The sequence below is a fragment of the Hyperolius riggenbachi genome, chromosome 5 (genome assembly GCF_040937935.1).
Source record: "Hyperolius riggenbachi isolate aHypRig1 chromosome 5, aHypRig1.pri, whole genome shotgun sequence".
NCBI classification, from domain to species: domain Eukaryota; kingdom Metazoa; phylum Chordata; class Amphibia; order Anura; family Hyperoliidae; genus Hyperolius; species Hyperolius riggenbachi.
In genome coordinates, this window is record NC_090650.1 from 397,865,986 (window position 1) to 397,892,187 (window position 26,202).

Sequence of the window (26,202 nt, forward strand, 5' to 3'; positions counted from 1 at the left end):
CAGCCAAACTCTGGATATCGGTGCCTAGGATCGGCTACTTAATAGCCAAACTCCTGGATAGGCTGTGGCACAGGTATAGCAGTTATCAGCTGCGGACTAGGTATAGGAGGTTAGTGTTAGTCAATAGGGTTACACTTTAGGGTTAGGCTTAGTTTTCAAGGGGTTAGTGTTAGACGTAGTTATAGGTGGGATAGTGTTAAGCTTAGTTATAGGAGGGCTGGTGTTAAACTTAGTTACAGAAGGGTTGGTATTAGGCTTAGTTACAGGAGGATTATTGTTAGGGAATAAAGTTACAGGTTAGTGTTAAGCTTAGTTATAGGAGAGTTAATGCTAGGCTTAGTTATATCAGGGATGGGGTTAGGCTTAGTTATAGGAGGGATGGGGTTAGGCTTAGTTATAGGAGGGATAGGGTTAGGCTTAGTTATAGGAGGGATGGGGTTAGGCTTAGTTATAGGAGGGATGGGGTTAGGCTTAGTTATAGGAGGGATAGGGTTAGGCTTAGTTATAGGAGGGATAGGGTTAGGCTTAGTTATAGGAGGGATAGGGTTAGGCTTAGTTATAGGAGGGATGGGGTTAGGCTTAGTTATAGGAGGGATGGGGTTAGGCTTAGTTATAGGAGGGATAGGGTTAGGCTTAGTTATAGGAGGGATAGGGTTAGGCTTAGTTATAGGAGGGATAGGGTTAGGCTTAGTTATAGGAGGGATGGGGTTAGGCTTAGTTATAGGAGGGATGGGGTTAGGCTTAGTTATAGGAGGGATAGGGTTAGGCTTAGTTATAGGAGGGATAGGGTTAGGCTTAGTTATAGGAGGGATAGGGTTAGGCTTAGTTATAGGAGGGATAGGGTTAGGGGATAAGGTTACAAGTTAGTGTTAGACTTGGTTATAGGAGAGTTAGTGTTAGGCGATAGGGTTAGGCCCGGTTTACACTTGCGGTTTTGCAAAAACCGCACCGGATGTCCGGACCGCACCGGAGCCGGATCGGACCTGAACCGTACGGTTCCTGTCCGGATCCGGTCCGGTTGCATACGGTTTCCGTGCGGTATGAACACGGTTGCGGTCCGGATCCGGATTCTTAAAGAGATAACAACCTGTATAAAAACAAAAAAAAATGTTGGGGTCTGGGAGGTCAGCAGAAGGGGGACCTGTGGAATCAGGCCCTCCGCTGTTTAGCACTCACCTCCACCTCCAACATGCTGCCAACATCTCCAGCTCGTGCTGCTCCACTCCAAAATGGTTGCCCATGTGTCCCCGATACAATATCGCCGCAACAATCCTCATAGGAAGTGGGGTAGAACATCCGGATTTTTAGGCAGTGTGTTGTGCGCTCTCCGGTTCTCATTGGTTTCCATTGGCCGGATGGTGCAGTCCGGCTCCGCCCCGGATACGGCTGCCGGAGGAGCCGGACCAAAAAATAGCGCATGTTGGAACGGACACCGGAGTCCGGATCCGGTCCGGCTCCGGTCCGGACGAAACGGACACATGTGAACCCTGGCATAGACTTACATTGCTATGCCGTGCGTCCGTTTCGTCCGGCCAGCATGCGGTGCGGCTCCGGCACGGCTATTCCGGATAGCCACCGCTAATGTGAACCGGGCCTTAGAGGTTAACATTAGGCATAGTTATAGGAAGGCTAGCATATAGGGTAGGAGTAGGTTAGATTTCATAGTGTTAGGAGGTAAAATTTAATTAAACCCTAGAAAAGAACAGCAATACTGGCACACAAATTATAAACGCCAAGCTGGTATTATATTGTCGTTAATGAATAGTGGCAATCCCAGCACTTAAATTAAAAGCCCCTCTTTTAAATAAATGCTAAAGTCAGACCCAGGATTCATGTAATGAAATAGAGAAAGAGACCATGTTTGCTAGGTGAAACATCTATAAATACTGGAAAATGTAGCATAAATGATTACCAATCATCTAAAAAGGTTGGAGGGGCACTAGAGAAGCTTTTAAGCAAGTTTAAAGGACAACTGAAGCGATAGCGATATGTAGGCTGCCATATTTATTTCCTTATAAGCAATATCAGATGCAGACCTGGTGAGTTTGACATCTTCTGCAGTACTTTTACGCAGAACGCTCCAGGCTACGTGAGCACTGTCGGGAGCAGCGTAGGCACAGAAGATGCAGTCGACATCTGTAACAGAGGGGACTCCGGGACACCGTCTGGGAGCGGAGCTGCTATGCGGGACAGATAGGCTGCCAGGGCCTGGAGGAAGCACCAGGTAAGTAGATCTTGGTTTTTTTTTAAAGCTCACATCTTCCCTTTAAAGGGGAACTGAAGAGAGAGGTATATGGAGGCTGTCATGTTTATTTCCTTTTAGACAATACCAGTTGCCTGGCAGCCCTGCTGATCCTCTGCCTCTAATACTATTAGCCATAGCCCCTGAACAAGCATGCAGCAGATCAGGTGTTTCAGTGGTTCAGACTTATAAGTCTGATCTGACAAGACTAGCTGCATGCTTGTTTCTGGTGTTATTCAGATACTACTGCAGAGAAATAGACCAGCAGGGCTGCCAGGCAACTGGTATTGATTAAAAGGAAATAAACATGACAGCCTCCATATACCTCTCTCTTCAGTTCCCCTTAAACTCTTCCTGTACTGGAAAACGACATGAGTACTGTATATACTCGTGTATAAGCCTAATTTTTCAGCACAAAAAATGGCCTGAAAAGTTATCCCCTTTGGCTTATATGCGGGTCAGTGGAGCAGAACGGATGGTGGAGCAGGCTTTGTTACTGGCAGAGGAGCATAAGGATCATGCACTAGTGATCCTACTCTTATCAGCAAGCTCCCTGCTGTGTCCATGCCCCCCATCCCCTGAAACATGGTGTGCAGAGTGTGCTGCTCAAGACTACCAGTGTCCCCTGGCTTGTGGAGTGTGCAAGCAAAGTGTCTGCGGTACAATCATCAGGGATTCTTCCTGTGTGGCAATTGAGGTCTCTCATATCTATCTATCTATCTATCTATCTATCTATCTATCTATCTATCTATCTATCTATCTCCATCTATCATATCTATCTCCATCTAGTGGCATCTTGGGACACAGCTGTATCATCCTTGGGGTACATCTGGCTATGGGGAGAGGGGCTGCCTTGCACTGGGGGCACATCAGGCTGCTGAGGAGGGAGCTATCCTGGGTAGAGTTATTATATGTGAGTCAATCGCTTTTTCCTGGTTTCTGTGTGAAAAGTGGGTACCTCGGCTTATACGCGGGTCGGCTTATATGCGAGTATATACTGTATTTTCTTTGCTACTAATATTCTATTTCTTGGCTGTACTACACATACAATTCATTATCTCATAAGTTTATTTTCACTCCAGGTTTGCTTTAACCCATACCCTTCTGAAAAGTGATAGCTGATAATGGGGCTAACATACACTGTCAAAACATTTTGAATCTGATCTTGGCAGAGTATATATGTTCCATTTTGTGCAGCTCCTAAAAAATGTCTGAAACTGCAAGTAAAAAAAAAAGAAAAAGAGAATCTATGAGTCATCTGCCTCAGTGTGAATCACGGGCTCTGCATAGATATTAGAGTCCTTCCAGGCAGCGCTGCTCCTTATTGGCCAGCCTCAGCAGCAGAAGCGACAGTGTGACCTTGCAGAGACACAGTACAGTAAGCAGGATTGGGTGCATCGGAGGGAAAACAAATCCCTCAGTGCCACAATTACCTTCCTATCTGCGATCTTCCCTTCACGCCATTCATCTGAGGCAATCCAAAGTCATCACAGGCTGGTCGATTGAGCACGACGCTTGGCACAACCTGGATAGGCCAAGTGCTGAAGCAGCTCTGTGATGAACTCTGGAAAGCCTGTTCACACTCTACACGGTGCAGAGCAGTATACACTGCTGGGCATATCCTTCACAAACGTAATGCTGCTGTGCAAAAATGCATTTGGATGTATTTTTAAGTGGGTGAGACGGACACAGACCCTTTTTACTTACATAGAATGGGACTGCATGGCTCTGTGCTCTACCATTGGCAGCAGTTTGAGTGGGCCACTAAAGAACTACCTCCCTAAAGAACTACCTCCCCAAACAACTAACATTTCAAGAACTATAACCCAGGATTGAACTTCATCCCAATCAGTAGCTGAAACCCCCTTTCCCACAAGAAATCCTTTCATTTTCTGGAACAGATATGAGGAATGCTGTTTCCAGACACCTCTCTGTCTCTGGCATGCGTGGACCAATAAGTCAGAAGACTTATTGTATCAGAACATTAACAAACCTGTCAAAACCAATGCGCTTCCTAAGGGGACACCCTCGCTTCATCAAGGATCAGATACAAATGGTTCTGATCCCTGATGAAGCAAAGGCATCCCCTCGGGGAAACGCATTGGTTTTGACATGTCCGTTGCTGATAAGTCAATATTGACTCTCTCAGCAACAACTCAAGGTAAACTTATTTTAAAGGACTTCTGAGGTGACTAATCTATTTTTACTCACCCGAGGCTTCCTCCAGTCTCTAGGCGAAGATGACATGCAGGCATAAATGCCTGTGCATGCGCAGGAGCGCCCACCTGCCGGCGATCTTTACGGGCGGCTAGTGGAACACAGAGGAGGACCAGAGTTGCAGCGAGGGACTGAAATGGCTTCTAGGGGCTGGAAGAAGCCCAAGTAAGTAGAAATAGATTAAAGTAGTTGCCTCGGAAGTCATTTAAAGGGGGTAAGCATCCGCTTTTTGTCTTTCTCTCCAGAGTTGCTCTTGTTAGTGGTACTCCATGGGAGAGGTGCTGCACACTTGTGTCTCCATTAGTTTAAAGTGAACCTCCGGACTAAAAATCTACTCAGCAGAACTGAAAAGGCTTGGTGTTTCTTTAACAGTTTCACAGCATCAGAACTTTGTTATTCTTACCAAAGCATCATTTTTGGCTGCATTTTTAGCTAAGCTCCACCCATCAAATAAAACTGCCCGGGCTTTTTTTCCCTGATGCTGTGCAAAGCACGATGGGATTTCCTATGTTGTTATTCACATTGCCGAGCAACTGGGAGGGGTGATCAGCACACAGGACTTGCTCCCTGTTACCTCCTTTCAACCAAAAAGATGGCTGCCCTCATGAAATCAAACATTTGTCTGTTATTTTAAAACAGGGTGGGTAAGAGATTATATTACCTATCTATTTTAATTAACATAACTAATGTAACTTAATGACAGTATGTTTGTTTAGGCTGGAGTTCCTCTTTAAGTGATCAGTGTGATTGAAGCTCCCTATGGACTTTAGGGGTTCCTTATGGTTTCCTTTATTGGGGGGTTAGAGATAGGTATTAGGTGGGGGAAGGGGTGTTTAAGGTTAGGCACTTACAGGGTGGTGGGGGGGGGGGGGTAGGGATTAGGTAAGGGGACTTCATTTTAGGCACTTACTGAGGGGTTAGGTTAGCCATTAGGTGGGGGAGGGGTGTTTTAAGGATAGGCACTTACAGAGTTGGGAGGTGGTAGGCAATAGGTAATGGGACTTCTTTTTAGGCACTTACTGGGGGGTTAGGCATTATGTGGAGGGCATATGGCTAGGCATCTACAGTAGAGAGGTTAAGTGACAGGGGGGCGAGCGCTGTTGAAACAGCACAGGAGATTCGGGGCACAGCCGGCTGCACCCCAAATCTCCTGTGCTGTTTCAATAAGAATTAGCTGCACCCAGTGAGTGATTTGGGCACCGTCAAAATACTTTTAAAACGCTGTAAATCGGCCGCCAGCAATAGCAGGAAGTCCAATTCCATTACATCGACCTGGAGGAGAAACAGGAGGGGGACTTGTGCAGGAGCAGGATAAGCCATATATTAGCTTTATCCTGCACCCAAATCTCCTGGCGGCTACTTCATAGGTATGCATAATGGGTGCCAGGCACTGCATAGTAAAGTATCAGTCATTTAAATTACTGATATTTTACTACTAGCGGCACCACCTGGCCCCAACTTATGCGGCAGCACCGCAATACGTAATCAGTCACGGTGTATCACCGACCCATAAATTACTTTATACATTCCAGTTACAAAAGCTTGAGGCAGGGAGCACACTTGTCTTTCAGTTTTCTGCGCATGTTTCTCTGCACACCAAGTGTGTTTCTATGCAGGAAATCGCACACTTTTTTTCACAGCAGCTAATGTAATTGTACATTTTGTCAGTTTTCTGTATCAGAGTCATCATGCAGAATGTCAGCTTTTTTTATTACATTATTTTCACTGGAGTTCCTCCACAACAAGATATTAAGTGTGAACTATCCCATTGATTAACATGAGTTCTCGGTTTCTGTGCAGAAAACACGTACGATAACAGTCAAGTGTGTTCCCTGCCTCAAGACGCATTACTAGAGTCACAATATTCCTGCTGCACACAACACACCTTGTCATGTTCTAATGAATACCTGCAGTCTTTGACTGGACTCCCTCTGACAGTAAAGACATAAGTACTAACAATGTCCAGAAACAGAATAACATACCACTGAATACCTGCATGACACTCATCTTACTCTCCATCCATCCATTATTCTTTCATGCTAGCAAACCTCAACTTGCTATTCTGCACGGTTTAAATAAGGTAACAGAGAATTTCATCATTGAGACTCTCCAGCCTGGCTGCCATGGTAACAAGGCGCCGCACAGGGACCGAACTGACAGCCGATGTACAGAAGGGTGGTGGAGTGTGTGGTGACACAGAGCCACAAGGCAGCGTCACAGAGATCTCCCCTCACATAACCCAGGACGGGGGCACGCTGTGTATAAAACCATCTTATAATACAAAATCTGTCTGCATTATAAACAAATACACCACAATCTTTATTTAAAGAGGAACTCCAGTGAAAATAATGCAATAGAAAAAGTGCTTCATTTTTACAATAATTATGTGTAAATGATTTAGTCAGTGTTTGCCCATTGTAAAATCTTTCCTCTCCCTGATTTACATTCTGACATTTATCACATGGTGACATTTTTACTGCTGGCAGGTGATGTAGCTGCTGTTTGCTGTTTTGGCAGTTGGAAACATATGTATGTGTGTACTGTGCATGCACTGCCTTTTAAGCTATAAACCAAAGCAGAAACAATGACTCTTTGAACTTTCCTGCAGTAAAACCATATCTCAAGCGGCCTCCCTCTGTTTCTTGGCTGTTTAAGTGCTGCAGAAAACAGGGAGGTCTTTGACCCAGTTGGGTCCAATAACTCAGAGAAGCTCATCTGCATAGATAACAACGAAAGTTTTTTTTTTTTTTTTAACTCTTCCTGTACTGGAAAATGAGACTTTTCTTTGCTACTAATGTTCTATTTCTTAGCTGTCCTACACATACAATTCATCATCTCATAAGTTTATTTTCGTTTCAGGTTTGCTTTAAAGAGAAGTGGAAATAAGACAGGTGATGCTACAATATGTAGGGGAGGGAAGGGAGGATGTGACAACTGGCATAAAGAGGCAGGAAGAAGAAATCCATCCCAGCTGGTGGCAGAGCATGGCTGCACTGTAGTCATTGATCTTTGCCATGTTACATAAAGCCAAATGTCTCACTTGCCGTAGGATGGGAGTTCAGCTGAAGACTCCTGTGTTATACAAGGAAGGGACAGGAGGATGATAACAGATGAAGGGGAGTTACACTCCTCATTAGCTACAAAATCTGTTTAATGATATTATCCAATGGGGAACGAGGAAAACCATAAATCAGCGGAATGTTCCTCCACTGATATCATTAATCTGCCCAGTTATTTATCATGGAATAGCTCACATGTCCCACAATCCCCTCTATAGGATCATATGAAAGGCCTGTATTATGGAGTGTCTGTATTATGGAATGGATTCATTAGCCATTTGGAGCACGGCCATCTTCAGAATCCCACATTTCAGCTCTTTATGGTGAATGTGTGCGAGAAGCTCTGTAATCCGGCTTAACCAGCTTTATTTTCTGACAATCTGGCTCCCTTTTCATATAAGGTGAATCCATTATATCACTTAAAGGGCCAGTGCGAAAAATTGCAGAATTGAAAATGCATGTGTATAAAAAGTACATTTGCTCCAGAATTATATGCACTATTATTTCTTTTTTTCTCACGTCACTGTCGCTTGACAGGTTTTGGACTAGCCCACACACATGCATTAAATGTTTCCCCAACTATGAAAAAAATGATTGAAAACTAAGAAAATTGCTTGGATGTATATATTAAGAAATTGACAATCTACCCTACACCATAAAAAAAAAAATTGATCAGAAAAATCCACCACTCCCAACTTCTATCGAAAAAAAAAGAGAAATCCAATGAGATTTCTTGCTCGAATAAAAACAAAGCTTTCAATTCTTTGGGAAATACAATCGTTTTTATTGAATTGCTGTAAAATTTGATAATTTTATTGTATTGTATGTGGCCATTTTTACACTATGATGGACTAATCACTTTGGCAGGGACTAATTTGTAAGCAGTTGTTGACTAGATTATCTATTCTGCAAAGCGCTGTAGAAGAGGTCAGCGCTATATAAATACAAAACACCCAAATATTAATCGGTTAGGCGCGTGTTGCACTGTGTACATATTTACCAACTGATTAATAAAAGAAAAATGACCCCATACAACATTTCAGTTAGAAAAATCATCCTGTCTGTGCGTGGTGTTTTTGCTTTTCCAGCTGATCAATCACCCAACAGGAAATTGATCGGAATGATTGATCTGCTGAAAGGTTGGCTGCAGATCCTCTCATTTCTATCAGGCCTTATGGGGTCATTTATAAAGTGTGTGTTGAGTTCAGTAGTCGAGGAGGCAGGATAAGGCTCGGCTCCCATCTGGCCTCGGACCACGTATGGCCAGCAGGAGCGGACAGTGGAGAGTCCACTGTGATGGTCCGCTGTGGCCTGGTTGGAGCCCGAGCAGATGCATTACCCCCATAGGTATTAGCTGGAGCTGCACAGAAGGGCGGCTCACTTACCACAAAGGATCTCACGCATCTGTTAATAATAATAATCTGAACATTTGTATAGCGCTTTTCTCCTGTCGGACTCAAAGCGCTCAAGAGCTGCAGCCACTGGGACGCGCTCAAGAGGCCACCCTGAAGTGTTAGGGAGTCTTGCCTTGAACTCCTTACTGAATAGATACTTGACCTAGCCAGGATTTGAACCCTGGTCGCCCATGTCAAAGGCAGAGCCCTTAACCAATACACTATCCAGCCATCTTGTACACTATCCAGCCACCTCATCTGTTGAACAGTGACAAGTGTGAACAGCTCCAGTTTATAATATAAGAGGTGTTCACTGTCAGTTTTGCAATGAGCAGCGAATGGACAAAAAAAATGACAATTTTCAGCTCAAGTGGGAACACAGGCTTACTGAAACTAGGTTTTATTTACAAGATTCACCAATTCTCTACATAAGCAGTATCTTCTATCTTGTGTTCCTGGCCAACGACCCACAACAGTCTAGATAATCTTATGCAGTATTACAAGTAGAACAGTGACATCTACAGGCCAGATGTATGAACAACACAGAGTTGAAATCTGACATTCCATTTTCAGATTGCCACTTATAACACCACAGGCTTGATTCACTAAGACAAATAGCATGCCTTATCAAATTTAACATGCCTTATCAGAGTAGCACAGCAAACTTATGGCTGCTAATTGGCAATGACGAGAGCTCCACTCATCCTGCCCTGAGCCCCTGCGGGTTCGTAGCGCTCGCTATGCTACTCTGATAAGGTGTGTTAACTTTGATAAGGCGTGATAATTTTAATAAGGCATGCTATTTTTCTTAGCGAATTAAGCATCTATAAAAAGTGTGTTTGGTTCCCTTGTGATCCGGGCTTTGCAGAGTGAAAAATGAAAGTACTTTATTTAGTCTACACGCAGTGTTCCCCAACCCTGTCCTCAGGGCCCACCAACAGTGCATGTTTTGTAGAAATCCACAGAGGTGGTTAATCAGCTCTGCTGAGACACTAATTACCCCACCTGTGAATGTTTGTGGTTTCCTGCAAAAGCTCCATTCACTTACACTGGGGAGAATGAACATTCGTTCTCCACTCCCACTGGAATATCATCAGTTCTCTCGCATACTCTAATTGGAAAAGTGAGGAACAGAGCTTCACTAATCCATACTGAACTGTACCATTGTTTCTCCAATAAACATGGCAGCCTCCTGCTACAGGGCCACTTAAAAGCCATACATGCACACATAATTAGTCATGCTATGTTTTTTTCTCTTTAGGACACAACCGATAGGACTACACTGAATACAGTACAAAGAAAAAACAGAAATGTGCCTACTTATAACAGACAGTGTTTGTGATTATTCAGGTTGGAGTGAGCATATAATGTCTACCACAATGCATCACTGCTGATATGCAAATTGTCCCTTCGTGGTCCCTGAAAGCCAATCACCATGAGCTTGCTGGGAAATCTGTAACTACAATGCAAAGGAGGACTGTCTACAGCAAACAGATGTCTTGCCCAGGTCGGCACATGTGGATTGTCCTACCTGGCACATGCGGATCTTCCAGTCCTGTTGGGATCTTCCACTGATCAACCTGCAGCTTCAGTGCGTTCACTTCATCAATGTCTCCAGGGACCCTGAGAAGACAAAAACACAAGTGGTCACATTCCTACGATCCACTATGAGATTACACTGACTGAGTTTGATGCTGGGCTAAAGGTGGGAACAAAGGACAAAGTAAAGACATACTATATAGGTTACTGTTCCAAATAACTTATTACTTAACATAAGCTATATGCCCTGAATAAACACTATATGCTTCCTGCTGCTTTCTATAGAATACGTTATAGAAAAGTAACCAAAGCGGATGCGGCTTGTGGGATACCTCCTGAACAGTCATCCAGACCTGTGTTCAGGGCTATTTCACACTAGTAGCTGCTCCCTGCGTTTTGACGGATCACTTAGAGGATGCGGTAAGCGGGGTAACATGAAAGTCTATTGACTTTCATGTTACCTTTCACATTAGACAAAGCGTTCCAGAGCATTACGTTATAACGCTTCTGGGAGCTTTTAATAGTACGACGCAGTCGGTTTCCCGTCGGGTAAATTAGAACTAGCGCCACCGAAATGCATCGACCTGCAACTTCCCGACGGCATGATGTGTCATAACGCGTGCACAAAATCTGGTTCGTGCACCGTGTTCGCTAATGAGAAAGAGCCCTCACAGTGACACTTTAAGTGATACATTAAAGGAGAGTGCTTGGGGGGGCGGAGCTCCACCTTGCCTTCAGTCTCTGAGCAGCAATTGCCGCTCGGAAGACTGTTAGACGGCAAAACCGCCATCTTTTCACTAAGTACAGCGCTGCGATCTGCAGCAGCCCTGTACTGGGGACAGCCGTGTGACACGGCTGTCCCCCTGGCACACGCAAAGCCTATGACAGCGGATTGCATCATTGGCTGGCCGGAGGAAGGGAGGATTCTCAGGGGAAAAAAAATAAATCAATATATAGTGAATTTTATTTAAAAAAAACAAAACAAATATTGATTTAAAAAAATCAACAATGGGGGAGGGGCGGATCAGACCCCACCAACAGAAAGCTCTGTTTGTGGGGAGAAAAGGGGGGGGGGGAATCACTTGTGTGCTGAATTTGTGCGTGCGGCCCTGCAGCGAGGCCTTAAAGCTGCAGTAGCCAATTTAGTGAAAATTAGCCTGGTTTTTAGGGGGGTTTAACACTGCGGTCCTCAAGAGGTTAAAGACTCTGAAGTCAAATTAAAATCTCATTTTAACATTCTGTTTTTGTTAAGTATCAGTAGACCTAAAACGCTGCATCCCCGCGGCAGAACAAGTGGTTTAGACCCGCCCCAAATCCCGGGGCAAACATCCACAACTTTCAAGTCGTGGATTTTGCTGCCCGGGGAGGCAGAGCTTTGCCCTGTAGCTCTGCCTCACTTAAGTCAATCTGCCTGCGGATCTCTGCCTCTCCCCGCCCCTCTCAGTGAAAGAAGGCTGAGAGGGGCGGGGAGAGGCAGTGATCAGCGGCAATTAACTTCAGTAGAGGCAGTGCTACAGCGCTAAGCTCTGCCTCTACTAGGAAGCGCTGCCTGAAATTTTCCCAGAGGATTTGGGGGGTCTAAACCCCTCGTTCTGCTGCAGGAATGTGGCGTTTAAGGACTACTAATACTTCTTAACATAAATAGAAGATAAAAACGAGATTTTAAAGGGGAACTGAAGAGAGAGGTAGATGGAGGCTGTCATGTTTATTTCCTTTTAATCAATACCAGTTGCCTGGCAGCCCTGCTGGTCTATTTCTCTGCAGTAGTATCTGATTAAAACCAGAAACAAGCATGCAGCTAGTCTTGTCAGATCAGACTTATAAGTCTGAACCACTGAAACACCTGATCTGCTGCATGCTTGTTCAGGGGCTATAGCTAATAGTATTAGAGGCAGAGGATCAGCAGGGCTGCCAGGCAACTGGTATTGTCTAAAAGGAAATAAACATGACAGCCTCCATATACCTCTCTCTTCAGTTCCCCTTTAAATTGGCTTCAGAGTTTCTCGAAGTGATGGAAAAATGTGTTTGAAAATGAACAAAAAAATTGAAATAGCTAGAGGTGTTCTTTAACTCATTAGCAGCTTTAATAGAGTTACCTCCTGTTGAGATAGTCCATTGCTTTTAACCTCAGCCGGCAGAATTCAGGCTGTAAATTCTTAGAAGGGTTTGATGTCTCTCTGCTAGCAGAGAACGTAGAAACTGAAAGCAGAAGTTCTCTGCTATTGTCTCACACTAGTGACAAGCGGCCAGGGACGGATTTTTTGGGGGGGCAAGCGGGTATGTTGCCCCAGGCGCAGTTTGTTAATTTTCTTAAAAAGGCGGCAAAATGAATGGCAGTTTAGGTGCCAAAACCTGACCTTTAGGCACCAAAACCTGACCTTGCCCCAGGCGCAACTTGGTCTTGATCCGTCCCTGCAAGCGGCCATAAACACACATTATAGCAGTACTATTTAGTAGCAAGGAAATATAACAAATAAATATAAAAAATGTGCTGAAATAAATTGGCCCGGAGCACTTGCGGTAAATTGGCTGCTAAAGGGTTAAGAACCAGCACTATGAGAAACCATCACAATTAACTGCTATGGATTGACCTAAAAAGAGGAGCCACTCTTTCACATTAGAAGCCCCTTTCATTAGTTTAAATGGGTTAAACTAGTCAGAACCACAAGTACATAAATCTGTATAAAGAGCACACATCAACATCAACACTAAATAAAAGAGTACATGTCCAGATCAGGAAACATCCTTCTGGTTTGGTTGTGCATCAGTTCCTACAGATTCAGCATGGCACATAACGCAGGACCCACCAGACTCTCCACCTGGAATGGACTGTAGAAGGAGTACCTGAATATGCCCTCTGTTTGGTCACCGTTCAGCGCCAGCACCTCCTCAGACAGCCGCGTCTGCACCCAAGGCAGCTGCCTCTCAGGGTATTTCTCCTTCTGCATGTTCATGATCTCCTGTAATGAGCTCCCAAACATGGAGGGGCTGAAGACTGCATTGCGGGCGTGCTTGATCTCCTCAAGGTTGGGCTTCTTCAGTCCCTGTAACACAATGAAAGGTGCAGAGGTCACACAAAACTGCTGACCAAAGATTGCCAAACTTTTTTTTCTTTTTTTATTAAGGCTGTGATAAAAGCCACCCGTTGTAGAGACTTCATGCAACACAGACTGTTTAGAAACACTAGTAAAAATTCAATTGTCCATTTTCTGACTGAGCATGGGAGTAGCAATAGGGGATGCAGAGGTTGTGGCCATACCAGGGCCCTTGGACCAGAGGGGCCCTCCTTCATCAGTCTTATTAGCATTTTATTGGTATTATGCTGATAATTTACACCTCTATATGTGCATAGAATAGAGATTATCCTTAAAGGCAGTCTGAAGCGACAAAAAATATAAAAACAGATACTTACCTAAGGAGAGGCCTTCCATTAGAGCAGGGGTGTCAAACTGAAATACAAAGTGGACCAAAATTGAACACTGAAAGCAAGTCTCGGACCGACCTCAATGTCTAGTGGCCACCTCCCTCCCCTATATAGTTCCCTGGTATCTAGTAGTCATCCCTCCCATACACTTCCCTGTTGTCTAGTGGCACCCTCCCTGCCCTATACAGTTCCCTGCTGTCTAATGCCCCCTCCCTCTCCTATTGCAGTTCCCTGGTGTCTTGTGCACCCCCTTCCTACCCTATAGGGTTCCCTGAGTCTAGTGACCGCCCTCCCTTTCCTATACAGCTCCCTGGTGTCTAGTGCTTTCCCCCTCCCTCCCTCATATGTCTTCACTGGTAATCAAGGGCTTTACCTCCAATATAGCATCCTTGGTGATCTAGAGTGGGCCAAACATAATACATAGTGGGGAAACCACTTGGGAGCCAAATTTGATGGCTTTGGGGGCCAGATTTGGCCGGCAGGCCAGAGTTTGATATGTATGCCTTAAAGCAGAAGTCCCCAAACTTTATCGGTCAAGGGCCGGGTCAACATACTTCAGACTGCTGGGGGGCCGGAACATTCATAAGATGATGTTGAAAAACATTACATTGAATCTAGATATTGATCCCCCCAATCATGCATGGAGAAGAACTCCCAGCAGCAGCCATTCAGTCATGCGGCACCGGAAGAACGTCTTTGTGCACCAGACAATGAAGCATACTCCGGTGACAACCTGTTGGATAGCAGTGTCACCTGATGCAGAATTGTATTGGAAGGCTGGGAATGACTGCTTGCTGGCTTGTACAGTATGTGGATGGGTGATGCCAGCGCTGCTATTCTATATGTGCGCTGATGATATTTAAGGGTGCAGTGGGCCACATCTATAAGTTATACATTTTGGTTTGGGGGGCCAGTGAGAAAAGCCTCAGGGGGCCGCATTCGGCTCGCAGGCCTTAGTTTGAGGACCACTGCCTTAATAAAAGTCTTCCCCAATAGAGCCTTCGATCCCTGCGTTCCCCCGCAGGCTCCCAGTCTCCAACTGATTGGTCGGAGGCTGCTCTCTTCCACTTCGGTGGGGTTTCGGCAGTCTTCGGAAGCACTCGGGCACCCGATGACAGGCAACTCCGTACTGCGCACCCGCAAGCACACCCTCTTGCTCACACGCACACGGGCAGTACGGAGCCGCCCGTCTTCGGGCTCCCGACTACTTACGAAGTCTCCCACCTACAGGAAAATGCAGAGACTGGAAGGAGAACGGGAGGGCTCTATAGGACCCAGAGCCTTCCCTCTCCTTAGGTAAGTATCTGTTTTGTTTTTTAATTTTTGTTGCGTCAGACTCACTTTAACAAGCTATTGTTTTACTCTGATTACACCTCTGTGACACTGCAGCTGTCCTTGATAGCTTTTGGGGCTCCATATCAGTAGAGTGCTTGGGGCCCTATGTAAAACTTGCACTAGGGCCTCAAGCTCCTTAGTTACACCACCGCGGCTGAGGTCCGCTCTGCGAGTCTACTGCTGCTACTATAGAAAGCTCTCTGGTAATGGACAGCTTTGGCCGGCTTCTCTTCAGGATAATATGATGGATGTTACAAGAGGCATCAGCATAGAGTAATTCCATTTACTGCACAGCCCAGGGAAAGGCACCGGCCACAGTAATGGCATTAGAATGATCACGTTATTGCCAGGAAAAGTTCCTTTATACACCACGCTGGTGACATTCAAACCTGCATTATCCCTTTACAGGATTGCGGCGGTCCCTGCGGTCAGGCAGACTACAGAGGCTAAATCTCCGGGATAAGAGATTAAGAACATGGTAATCCATTGTAGTATTCCTCCTCCGGCAGACAGACACATTAAAGGGAAGCGTCCACGTGTTAATGCCTGGGAACGGAGGGGCCTAATTAAAATGCTGTGCGAATCTGTGGAAGTGCATTAGCGGCGGTTGCCATGGTAACAGGTCCTCGCTGCAGTCTCCTCTTCAGAATCCTTATTAATGCCGCCGCGTCTCCGCAGACCTGGCTGCAATAGCACCGCGCGAGCACTGCGGTAAGGGAACACGCCCCCTCAAGCGAAGGCAACGCTACATGTGTTCCACTGACACCATAAGATTAATTACTACACAATCAGAGGGAAAATCGCTACCTGCAACGCCACGCTCCCTTCTGACAATACAACCCCGGCTTCATAAAAACTCCACTTATCTTAAAGACGGATCTATATAATTGCTGTACACTTTCATTTGATCAAATGAGCAAAATTACCTTTCTATTCTGCAATTTAATCTTATTAAAACCGCTTTTATCTTTAGGATCTGGAGGCAGCCAGGAATTTTCTTAAAGTGCACCTGAACTCTTGCACAGGACAGAAGTAAAACAGAGAGAAATGCACCCTGTGTGTATTTAGAGAGTTTAGCCTGTCTAATTCTCCCTCATCTATGGCTAATCACAAGTTGTAATTTGATCTCTCAGCCGTGTCAGCACAAAAATTCAGCAATCTCGACACAGCTAGTATGTAAACACAGGATGTTAACACTTTGTCTGTTTCCATCAAAGCAGGCAGTAGACACACTGCAGATTTATTGCAGGAGTTCTGTAAGCTGTATCAAGGAATTTTTTTTCTTTAAAGGTTATTATGCTGTTATCTTTTAAAGCAGAGAGGAAGTTCTGAGGTCAGTTCTGCTTTAAAGTGGACCTGAAATCTTTCAAAGGACAGAAGGAAAACACAGAGAAGTGCACCCTGTATGTATTTAGAGAGTTTAGCCTGTTTAATTCCCCCTCATTCGTGTCTAATCACAAGTTGTAATTTGATATCTCCCCTGTGTCACATGACTGCCTATGGCAGATAAGCTCATTTGAAAGCACAGGATGTTAACAATATGTCTGCTACCATGAAAGCAGGAAGTAGAAACAGTGCAGATGTATTGCAGGATTTGCATCAGCTGTAACAAAGAAATGTTTTTGTTTTAAGGTTTTTATGCCGTTGCTTATCTTTTACAGCAGAGAGGACATTCTGAGTTCAGGTCCGCTTTAAAAGAAGAACTGAAGTCAAGCTTGAGGGCCCACTGGGGATCGCCCCTGTACTTGGGTTTTCCAGTGTGATTTTTATGCTGATCAGAAGCACTCTGCACAATCTACTGCCGGCGATTGAACAGCGCTTTTGATTTGCGTTTTTTGTTGTTGTTTGTAACCTGTGATCCTATAACAAGATCCACTATTGCAATTTGCGTGTGGGTTCACCACCACTGACTTATATCAGCATAGCGCTTTTTAAAGCACAGCTGAAATCACTCAAGTGGGGCCCTAGCCTAACAGTGTATGGATCACTTACCTTTCTGGCAGCCGTCACAAGAACCTAGAGCTTCAGTTTCCTCTCTCAGGAAATGAAAGCCTTGGATTTGGCCTACACACTATGGATGTAAGAGAGATTGGGGAGCTACACATCCTAACGGGGCTGCTAGTCCAATACAAACATACCGCCAGGGCCGGATTTAGGCCAAGTGGCTGGATAGTGTAATGGTTAAGGGCTCTGCCTCTGACACAGGAGACCTGGGTTCAAATCTCGGCTCTGCCTGTTCAGTAAGCCAGCACCTATTCAGTAAGGAGTTTCTTGGGCAAGTCTCCTTAATAGTGCTACTGCCTACTGAGTGCGCTCTAGTGGCTGCCTCGCAAGCGCTTTGAGTCCGACAGTAGAAAGGTACTATACAAATACTGCAATTAGGCCAAGGCCATGGCCTAGGGCACCACAGGAGCAAGGGCACCAAAGCAGCAGGATAAAGCTTGCAAGCTTGCAAACGCTGAAATGCTGGGAGATCAGGCTAGCGCTGCTAGCTGCCTGTTTAGCAGCCTCTCTGTGCACATTTGCATTGTGGCTGGCGGCAATGGAATTGGGCAGCATTGGAGATGGAAAGGAAGCTTCTGCACTGGAGACGAGCGTAGAAATGAGTGACACTGATGGCTGCTGCAATGTGAAGGTGAGCTGGCTAGTGGCTACCTATACTGAAAGGGGGGTGGGAAAAGGAGGAATTAAGGGAGTAATCTGGCTACCTATACTAGAGAGAAAGGGGGAGGGGGTCATCAGGCTACCTATACTAGAGGGAAGGAGGTCATCTGGAGTACAAAGCCAGCCCTACATACAGCAATCTAGGCCAAACATGTAGACCTTGTTTTGGGGCAGGGAGAGTCTCAGTGCTGGGCTCTTGCAAAGGCTGCAGATACGATTCTAATTCGATTACCTCCCAACGTCCTTTGCAAGAGGCATGTTGGGGGTCTATAGTCCTACCTTGAACTGAACTTTCCTGGAATCTCATAGTTCTTATTTTGTGTTTAAAAGGTTAAAACAATTCAAGTTTAAAGTTTTGCCTGCCTCTGGTGAATGATAATTCAGCTTCTATGCAGCCAAATGTTGAACTATTGTACTTTAGATTTGTCCTCTCCTTTCACAGGCGGGTTCTCGGCCACACAGGAGTTTTACAACCTGTAATTATATAGCAGTAAGACATACACCATTCTCATTGAAGAGAAAGTGCAATTTAGAGCCCTAGATTCTTAAAGTGGACCTGAACTCAGAACTTTTTCTCTGCTCTAAAAGATAAGCAACAGCATACTAACCTTTACATGAAAGCATTTCTTTGGTACAGCTTACAGAACTCCTGCAATACATCGGCAGTGTCTACTTCCTGCTTTCATGGAAGCAGACAAAGGGTTAACATCCTGTGTTTACAGATTAGCTGTGTCTGTTGAGGACTGCCAAATGTCTGTGTTGAAACAGCTGAGGAATCAAATTACACTTGTGATTACTTAAAGATGATGGGGGATTAGACAGGCTCTTCTCTCTAGAGCAGGGGTCAGGAACCTTTTTGGCTGATAGAGCCATAAACGCCACATATTTTAAAATGTAATTCCATGAAAGCCATACAATAGGTTTCAAAGTGGGACAGTGCCCATGCGCAGCAGAGGGCTCACCTCCCTGTTGCCAGCAACATCAGCAACTTCCCCGAGAGCCAGACAGGAGAAATACCGACTAACAGCTTGTACAATAACTAGCTGACTTGGGAATTGATTCACTTTGTTGGACGAGATCCCTGCACTTTGGTCAAATGTCAAGTGACAGGCAGCCTATTGCGCCAATCAAAGTGCAGGGATCTCGTCCTACAAAGTCACTGGACCTGACAGGGTGCAGGGTGGGACAATTGGAGCGGCCGTTAGTTTTGGGGTAACGCGAGTAAGTCAGTAGTGCATACAGCAGTAGCGTGCACTACTTTGAAAATGTTACTTGTGCTGCCACACTAAGCTGCGCTGCTTGAGCTGTGTAGCTCAGTGAATCAACCCCTAACTGTGAGCCAGATATACTGTAGCCATCAAAAGAGCCACATATGGCTCCCGAGCCATAGGTTCCCTACCCCTGCTCCAGAAACACCCACGCATTTCTCTGTTTTCTTTGTGTCCAATGCAAGAGTTCAGGTCCACTTTAAAATAAATCTAGTACATCCTTAAAGGGATACTGTAGGGGGGGTCGGGGGGAAATGAGTTTAAGTTACCTGGGGCTTCTAATGGTCCCCCGCAGACATCCTGTGCCCACGCAGCCACTCACCAATGCTCTGGCCCCGCCTCCGGTTCACTTCTGGAATTTCAGACTTTAAAGTCTGAAAACCACTGCGCCTGCGTTGCTGTGTCCTCGCTTCCCCTGATGTCACTAGGAGCGCACAGCGCAGGCACAGACCATACTAGGCCTGCACAGTACGCTCCTGGTGCCATCAGCGGGAGTGAGGACACGGCAACGCAGGCGCAGTGGTTTTCAGACTTTAAATCTGAAATTCCAGAAGTGAACCAGAGGAGGGGCCGAAGCATCGGTGAGTGGCTGCGCGGGCACAGGATGTATGTGGGGGACCATTAGATGCCCCGGGTAAGTTCAACTCATTTTCCTCTGACCCCCCTACAGTATCCCTTTAAAGTGGACCAGAGGTGAGAGGGATATGGAGGCTGCCATATTTATTTCCTTTTAAACAATACCAGTTGCCTGGCATCCTGCTGATCGATTGGAGGGACTTGATCCTGACAACCTTAGCAATGGTAGCAAATCTGTGTAGTAATAAAAAAAAAAAAAAAAAAGTATTTTCACTGAAGGATTGTGTACTTTAACAGTGTGCTCCCTTGCTTCAGGATCATTTAATATGAGGCAGTTACTGTTGTAAAAGCTTTTGGTGTAAGTGGGAGGGGCTTCCTCACATCGTGCGCAGAGATGGCATCGTGATCTCCATATTGCAGCAAAGTTATAGCTTGTATTACAATACATCTGTGCCCCATTATTCCCACATAATATCATAAAGCTCAGACTTATAGCAAGCCAGCCACCCTCTCCCTCCGCAACCCATGAAATGATATTTCTGTTTGTTTCCTGGATTACGGCATTCTTCTACCTATCATATAGCATGATGTATCGAGATCATTAAGTGAGGCGCACTATCCTCCCTGAAATCCCAGTTTATGAGATCATTTTTATGCTGCATTGTCAGATGTAAAGCAAAGTGGCTGCGGAAAGGGCGGAATACCTCATTACAGCCGCACAACTGAGCCTGCTGGAATGCAATAGATTTATATAAAAGGGAAGGGGAAAAATCACTGTTCCACACAACTGCAGATGGGCTCAGAGCAGTAATATCACCACACTATACTAGTTATAAAGGGGCATGAAAGCAGAGTTCCATATGTCACTGAAATTAGCTCTGAAATCTGCCCCGCCCACTCAGCTTACTGAATAAGCTCTGCTGCATGGTAGCGCCCACCCACTGAGAGTAAAGCAAGCCTGAGAAGGTAGAACAAGTCTAATTTTACTTACCTGGGGCTTTCTCCAACCCCCCCCCCCCCCCCATAGGCCTTACAGGCACCTTGGTCTCCTCCCGGTCAGCATAAGTGCATGGGCAGGGACATGTATGCGCACTAGTCTGGGACTGGCCCAGTCTGCAAGCTTTTAGAGGGGCACAACGGAAGGGATAGGAAAGAAACAGGGGACCTGTAAGGCCTACAGGGAGGTGGAAGGGGGGGGGGGGGACAGGTAAGTAGGACAGAACCCCCCCCCCCCCCTTCCTTCTCAGGATTACTTTAAAACAAACAAGGTAAAATAAACTTTTGAGGTGAGGAATTCTATCTGTTGTATCTGTAGAACTAATCCTACACAGAACTTTCCTATAATTCTATAATCTTAATTAGGGTTTATGGGTTGAAAGTGCAGCCTGAAGCCTGGTACACACTTTCAATTATGATTGGCCAATCACTGACCAATCTTACCACCCATTTAGTATGAGAGCCAACAGATTTTGAATACTGTGATCAGATTGTGTAGGCAAGCTATCATGCTACATGGAACAGGTAATATTTGCCGATCGCTTTAGTAAAATTGGCCACCCTAAGTGTATGCACAGTGTAATTAGTTTTTCGGCATCTAATTAAGGTGGCCACTAGCGATACAATTTGCTGAACAATCATTTAAAAACAATTCTTCGCATGAATGATCTGAAATGATAATTTTATGACCACTAAATGAAATAAAAATTTCCTAACCAATCAGATTAATGAAATCGATCCAATTTTTACTTCATGTATTCTTCAACCATTTACTGACAAGCTGACTCATTAAAACGTCCTATTGGAGTCTGTTAACGGCTCCAGGGCGTTAACTCGCTCCTGCCGCCACTGTGCATGCGTGCCTTCCCCGCCACCATAAATAGTTGACTTAGGGACTTCGCTTTTTAACCCTCTGGGCGATACAATTGCATCGCCCAGGAGGGGGCGCAGCACTTTTTTTTTTTAAAAAAAATTTTTTAAATCATGTAGCGAGCCCTGGGCTCGCTACATGATAGCCGCAGTGCAGCGGCATCCCCCCCACCCACTCCGATCGCCTTCGACGATCAGAGTAAGTAGGGAATACCATTCAGAACGGGATTTTCTGCTGGGCTTCCCCGGTCGCCATGGCGACGGGGCGGGATGACGTCACCGACGTCATGGACGTCGTGACGTCAGAGGGAGTCACGATCCACCCCTCAGTGCTGCCTGGCACTGATCGGCCAGGCTGCGCAAGGGGTCGGGGGGGGGGGGGGGGGGGGGGGCTGCGCGGCACGGCGGGGTAGCGGCGGATCGGTGGCGATCGGAAGTTACACGCAGCTAGCAAAGTGCTAGCAAAGTGTAACAAAAAAAAAATTATGCAAATCGGCCCACCAGGGCCTGAGAAATCCTCCTGCGCGATATACCCCGAGCTCAGCTCGGGATTATCGCCCAGGAGGTTAATCTATATTTTATGAGGGTATATTACTATTACTTTACTACATAGAGGCTTGTAATTATGGGAAAAAAAAGACAGAAAAATTACACCTACTGTATATTTCCCAATAATATACTGTCGCCGTACATTGTCATAGGGACATAATTTAAACAGTCTAGTAATTGGGACAAATGGGCAAATACAATTTGCGGGTTTTATCCACAGGAAAATGTTTTATTGTAAAACTATAATGGCCAAAACCTGAGAATGATTTTTTCAAATTTTTTTTTATTTTTCCCATTGCATTTAGAATAAAACAATTCTTGGCAAAATGTACTACCCACAGAAAGTCTAATTGTTGGCAAAAAAAAACAAGGTATAGATCATTTTGTTGCGATAAGTAGTAATAACGTTATTGGCGAATAAAAGGGAGGCGCACTGACAGGTGAAAATTGCTCTTGTCCGTTAGGGAAAACACCCACATGGGGTGAAGTGATTAATCAGTTTTGGGAGTCAGTAAAGGACCAAGTAACCAAAATCTACATTCTTAGTTATCATACTTGACCAATATGAATTCTAAAACCTTACCCAAGAAAAAAAAAACAGACAGACAAAAACAAGACATCAATCTGAATGCACACATTAGCATTCATCGTCTTGGTGCAGAAAAGAATAGATAAGTAGGGACAATCGTAACCACTTCACCACTGAGGGGTTTTACCCCTTGACCACCAGAGCAATTTTCACCTTTCAGCGCTCCTTCCATTCATTCATCTATAACTTTATCATTACTTATCACAATGAAATGAACTATATCTTGTTTTTTTTCCACCAATTAGGCTTTCTTTAGGTGGGACATTATGCCAAGAATTATTTTATTCTAAATGTGTTTTAATGGGAAAATGGGAAAAAATGTGGGAAATTTTTTTATTATTTTTCAGTTTTTGGCCTCTATAGTTTTTAAATAATGCATGCTACTGTAATTAAAACCCATGAAATGTATTTGCCCATTTGTCCCGGTTATAAAACCGTTTAAATTATGTCCCTATCACAATGTTTGGCGCCAATATTTTAATTGGAAATAAAGGTGCATTTTTTTCAGTTTTGCGTCCATCCCTAATTACAAGCCCATAGTTTATAAAGTAACAGTGGTATACCCTCTTGACATAAATATTTAAAAAGTTCAGTTCCTAAGGTAACTATTTATGTATTTTTTTTAATTGTAATTTTTTTTTTTTTATTACAAAAATAATAATAATTGGGGAGTGTGGGAGGTAAGGAGTTAATATTTTGTGTAAAACTAATTTATTTGTATGTGAAAAATGCTTTATGGACTAGTTTTACTATTTGGCCACAAGATGGCAACAGTAACTTTTTGTTTAATGCAACCTCCAAGCGTCCTTCCGGATGCTTGCAGGAAGTACTAGGAGGCTGGGAACGTTTATTTTTTCACAATGATCGCGCTGCTTATCGGAGAAGCAGCGGATCATTGCGGGGCTTAAATCAACGAACGGGAATGGATTTTCCCGTTCATTGATCTCCGGGCGAGCGACCGGCGGCGTGTTTACGAACGGGAGTGCGTGCTAGAGCGAGCGGGAGCGCGGGCAGCGGCGGGAGCGCGGAAAGTACGCATTTCTCCGTCCCTGGTGGTGAAAGGATGGAAAAGGGGACAGAGAAATGCGTACGCGTGGGGGTAAAATGGTTAAACAGCGGCCATGTAAATATTTACCTTCCAGGCTCCAGCGCAAGCGCAGTGGCGGCTCTCGGCTCGGAATCCGGTGGAAATAGGCAATCCCAGTCAGGTCCGCTCTACTGCGCAGGTGCAAGTCGCGCCATGGCCTGACAAATTGTGGCTTCCCCCTCCCAGGGTAAGTACCCCCAGAGGCACTTTTTAAAGTTACAGAGTCTCTTTAAAGTCTACCTTTAGGGCTCGTTCAAACTAGAGGCATTTTTGTCATTTTTTAAGTGCTGGCGATTTTTCTAAATCACCCTGAAAGTGCTTACACCATGAAACTCTATGAGAGAGTTTACATCTGAGCGGTTCGTTTCCAATACGCTCAGAAAAGCGGTGCATGGGCCATTTTTTAGGCGATTTTGCCTCAATGGAAGGTATAAAACGCAAACGCTCACAAAATTGCTCTGTGCAGTGATCGCATTCGCATCTTTAAGAATAAATACATTGTATTTATTTTTTTCCGGATCAAAGAGTTCACTTACTGACTGATGTCATGATCAAAATCGCTCTGCAAAAGTGCTTAGAAAAGCATTTTTACAAAAAAAACCCATGGTAATTGCCGGGAATTGGAAAGAAAAATTGTGTCAAAAAACGGCCAACGCGAACGGCCAAGCGAGTGGAACACAATGTGAACGAGGCCTCAGTGACGTATGACACGAGGAATTAAACATAGGTTTATAATACTAGACCTAGTAAGACATTCTCTGAAGTCCCTTACTGTTTTTCAGTATAACAAGAGTTAAAAAGAAAAATTGAGCTTTTATCTACGCAAAAGAGCTTGTCGACAGCTTGTTGAATTCAGTCTGGCTTCCTGAAATGTAAATAGAGGCTAAAACAGCTGAGAAACTGTGAGATAAGGCTTTTATTGAGGCTAAACAAGCATGAAGCGAATCTGTCAAATCGGACAATGTCAGAAACAGCTGATCTGCTGCATGCTTGTTCAGGGTCTAAGTTATTGGCAGAAGTTATTGGAGGCAGAGGATTAACAGGATAGCTAGGCAAATGGTATTTCTTAAAAGGAAATGAATATGGCAGCCTCCATATACCTCTCACTTAAAGGTATCCTTTAAACTCCTGGTTTATGCTTCTATCACTGCATCTTATGATACCGAATCATCACAATATATTTGTATTCATTTTTTTTTCGCTCCATTCCGAAATATAGAGCACCATTAAAATAGGTTTTAACAGCTCATAGCCTGCATGAATTTTATCCAATCAATTATATTAAGAAATTCAAGCATAATAAAAAGGTGGCTGTCATTTTAGCGGCTGAGTGTGGGATGGCGGAGTGTGGGCTGTAGCCGCTGGGCCAGCGAGGAGGCGCTAATTATATTATTACGGAACAGAAGATATACATTAATGTAGACAGTTGAATGACACAATCCCACACTACGCTCCTAATGGATGCGGGATGAATAATTGGGAGTGCAGGATGGATATATAACACATTTGGGCTTTATATTGCATGAGTTTTGCTGGACTAATTCAATCATGCCGGAATTCAAGGATCTCTTTATTCAGGCATGAAGCAATAAAAGCGAAGAGTTGAGCTACGTGTAGCTCCGCCCCTCGTAATCTAAATTACAAGTACAACTTGCTGGCTACGGCGTGTGTGTGTTTAACTTATCCATGTCACCGCCTATATCCCATGCGCTCCACAGTGCGTTTACTTGTTTTCCACGTCACGCCTATGCTTCCTCCTTCTAGGTTTGAAGGCGGGAGCATGGGATGCCTTCGTAGAAGCGCTCCCAGCGCAAAACGGCCGCAAGGTTTCAGTGCCCAGCACCCACCGCTACTCCACATTGGTGACACTTCCTGATACGTGATTCATGTTTTTTTGCACAGACGTTAGTTCTATGTGGTGCACCACGATTTTTGATTAAAGCAGTCATCAGCAGGTACCGGAAGTCTGCACTGCCCCCCTGCTGCAGCTGCTGTGTTTGTCTCCGCAGTGCCAGCAGTTTTCTCTGTTTCCCTCTCCTTTTATGCGTACTTGTAATTTCGATCACGAGTGGTGGAGCTACACGTAGCTTAACTCTAAAAAGCACCTCAAAAATATGCTTTTTTATTTTCCTGTAGGATTGTTCATTTCAGCATTATAAAACACCTGCACTGATTGTCAGGTGTTTATCTCCTCTTCAGAGACTGGATAACAGCTCACTATCATCTACCAGCAGAGCCAGAGCTACCATAGGAAAAAATGGGCAATTACCCCAGGGCCCCAGAGCCTGTAGGGGCCCCCAAGGTGTCCCTCCACCATCTTAACTGTTGCTCCCCAGGGACTCTGCAGAGTCTGTTAAGTTGGGAGGTGATTGGGGGAGGGTCAGTAGCATGAT

General features: G+C 44.8%; 1 protein-coding gene across 2 annotated transcripts in view; it reads right to left on the bottom strand.

Moving 5' to 3' along the window:
- Window positions 1–26,202, bottom strand: part of ARHGAP39 (Rho GTPase activating protein 39) — a 314,835-nt gene that overhangs the window by 12,625 nt on the left and 276,008 nt on the right. For both annotated transcript variants that reach the window (XM_068237894.1, XM_068237893.1), the window contains 2 exons: window positions 13,296–13,495; window positions 10,444–10,535 (listed from right to left, as the gene is read on the bottom strand). In XM_068237894.1, the coding sequence (XP_068093995.1) occupies window positions 10,444–10,535; window positions 13,296–13,495 (292 nt within the window). The remainder of the gene's footprint in view (window positions 1–10,443; window positions 10,536–13,295; window positions 13,496–26,202) is intronic.